The sequence below is a fragment of the Perca fluviatilis genome, chromosome 2 (genome assembly GCF_010015445.1).
Source record: "Perca fluviatilis chromosome 2, GENO_Pfluv_1.0, whole genome shotgun sequence".
Taxonomy (NCBI): Eukaryota; Metazoa; Chordata; class Actinopteri; order Perciformes; family Percidae; genus Perca; species Perca fluviatilis.
Window position 1 is genome coordinate 1,149,165 of NC_053113.1, and position 2,500 is coordinate 1,151,664.

Genomic DNA, 2,500 nt, shown 5'->3' on the forward strand with positions numbered 1-2,500 from the left:
TAACATTGCAGATTATATCTTTCTAAGGGTCACACATGTGTGACATGTGTTATGTTGTTATTACATATGTATACATTTGTATGGATTTTTCTTTAATTAAAATGTATGACCCCTTGTCCTATTTTCACTACATGGGAGAGCACGTTTTCTAGCTGGAAATAAGGTCACTATTTAGAGTTTGTGTCAGCTAAAGACGGCAATATTAAGGTTGGTTGTACACTCTGTGCTGGTGGAGACAAAGTGCTATCTAGCTACAAAAACACTACGTCAAATTTGAAGAAACATTTTGGAGTCGCAGCGCTGCAGTCAAACTTACAGAGCAAGTCCCAGCAGGTGGAGCGAAGCAGAGAGCAGGAGGTCCCCCACCACCCAAACACAAAACCAGTAAGTGGGGGAGAGTTGAAGAAGTTGGTCTGGCAGTATGTTGTAGAGGAAATGCTGTCCTTAAACACAGTTGACTCGCTCTCTTTCGTGCCATAATAAACCAGATCCTACTACTGGTAATGCTGAGCTGCCTCACAGTAAACCGGTTGTCATTTTTATGTTGAGGCTGTGGGGGTGTTGTCGGCAGTTGCTGAATGTAACTAATAAAGTAATTTGTAATCTAACTTTGTTACTTTTAAAATCAAGTAATCTGTAAAGTAACTAAATTACTTTTTTAAAGTAACTGTCAACGCTGGTGACAAACTGAATATATCAGCAATTCGACATCACCTTAGTAAACAGCGATGGGGATTTTTGTAAATGGTATTTACAAGGTGATTAATTAAGAACAACAAATACTTCTTCGTTGCAGCATTAGTTACAAATCGCTAGCAGTTGAACCCTGAACTCAGACTACTTTTTTAAAAGGAAAATTAACTAATTTTGAGTGGAATAAATCCCTTCAAAGGGAGGGAGTGTAATGTATAGTCCTAGCCAGGATAACATCCATGCTGTTCAGAAGATAAAGGTACTGCTGGTCAGCCTTCAATGTTGAGAGAAGATCAGAAAATAACAACACAGCTATCAGGGCATGAGGAGGAGGCAGGAGGAAACAGCTTGGCTCGGAAACATGTTCACAACACGGCAGTGTGAATGAGCTGGTGTTTTTTAAGGTTACTACTGTGAGAAAACGTTTTCCCACATTGTTCACACCAGTACGGCTTCTCTCCAGTGTGAACGCGCTGGTGTTGTTTAAGGCTATGACTCAGAGAAAACGTTTTCCCACATAGATCACAACTGTACGGCTTCTCTCCAGTGTGAATGCGCTGGTGTTTTTTAAGGTAATTACTCAGAGAAAACGTTTTCCCACATAGATCACAATTGTACGGCTTCTCTCCAGTGTGACTACGTCGGTGAGATTTAAGGCTAGTGCTCCGAGAAAAAGTTTTACCACATAGATCACAGCTGTACGGCTTCTCTCCAGTGTGAATGCGTTGATGTGTTTTAAGGGCACTACTCTGAGAAAAAGTTTCCCCACACTGTTCACAACAGTACGGCTTCTCTCCAGTGTGAATGCGTTGATGTCTTTTAAGGGCCCCACTCTGAGAAAAAGTTTCCCCACATTGATCACACCAGTACGGCTTCTCTCCAGTGTGAACACGTCGGTGAGACTTAAGGTTATTGCTATGAGTAAAAGTTTTCCCACAAAGATCACAGCTGTAAGGCTTCTCTCCAGTGTGAATGCGTTGATGTATTTTAAGGGCCCCATTATCAGAAAAAGTTTTCCCACAAAGATCACACCAGTACGGCTTCTCTCCAGAGTGAACACTTCGGTGAACTTTAAGGTTACAATTCTGAGTAAAACCTTTCCCACATTGTTCACACCAGTACGGCTTCTCTCCAGTGTGAACACGCTGGTGTTTTTTAAGGTCATCATTCCCAGAAAAGGTTTTACCACATTGATCACAGCTGTAAGGCTTCTCTCCAGTGTGAACTCTCTGATGAATCTTTAAATATCCAGATCTTGTGAAGGATTTGTCACAGTGTTGACAGTGGTGACGTTTGGGTCCCTCTCCTCCTCTCTGTTTTTATAGCAACAGAAAAACAGAGAGAGTGAGAGTTAGTGAACAACCTTCTTAAACCCTGGACTTGCTCTCACTCACAATTTTCACTCTTCATACAATAATTTATGACAAAATGAAGGAAAATATGTGCCGGTTGCAGACATGTTATTATGGAAGCAAATGTACTTTTCATAACTTTTATAAGTTAAGAAATATTCTACATTTTTCAGGCAAGTTTCGCAATGATTGGCCATTTAAAAACTAAAACATTTGCTCACTCTCTTCAGTTTTACTTTCAGTTAGAAATTCCATGGTAAATTTAAAATGACACAAACCTTTCATACATTCTGGGTATTTTTCATCCTTTAAATCCCATTTAAACTTTTTGAAATACATACATTAATTTGATGCCAAAATAAAGGTAAAGTTCTTCTGGTTGCAGACATGTTACTATGGAAGCCATCAGGCTCTTCTCAGTGTTTCCCACAGGTTGAGAATTTACTGGCGGTGGT

The 2,500-nt window shown here is 40.1% G+C and overlaps 3 protein-coding genes across 3 annotated transcripts in view; all 3 read right to left on the minus strand.

Moving 5' to 3' along the window:
• LOC120570713 (NACHT, LRR and PYD domains-containing protein 12-like) overlaps nt 1-2,500 on the minus strand; it is a 565,262-nt gene that overhangs the window by 300,495 nt on the left and 262,267 nt on the right. The window lies entirely within an intron of this gene.
• Nucleotides 1-2,500, minus strand: part of LOC120570742 (zinc finger protein 883-like) — a 340,678-nt gene that overhangs the window by 135,945 nt on the left and 202,233 nt on the right. The gene's annotated exons all lie outside the window — the stretch shown is intronic.
• Nucleotides 622-2,500, minus strand: part of LOC120544494 (zinc finger protein 239-like) — a 4,256-nt gene continuing 2,377 nt past the window's right edge. The window contains exon 3 of the mRNA XM_039778290.1: nt 622-1,970. Within this exon, the coding sequence (XP_039634224.1) occupies nt 1,059-1,970 (912 nt within the window). The 3' untranslated portion in view covers nt 622-1,058. The remainder of the gene's footprint in view (nt 1,971-2,500) is intronic.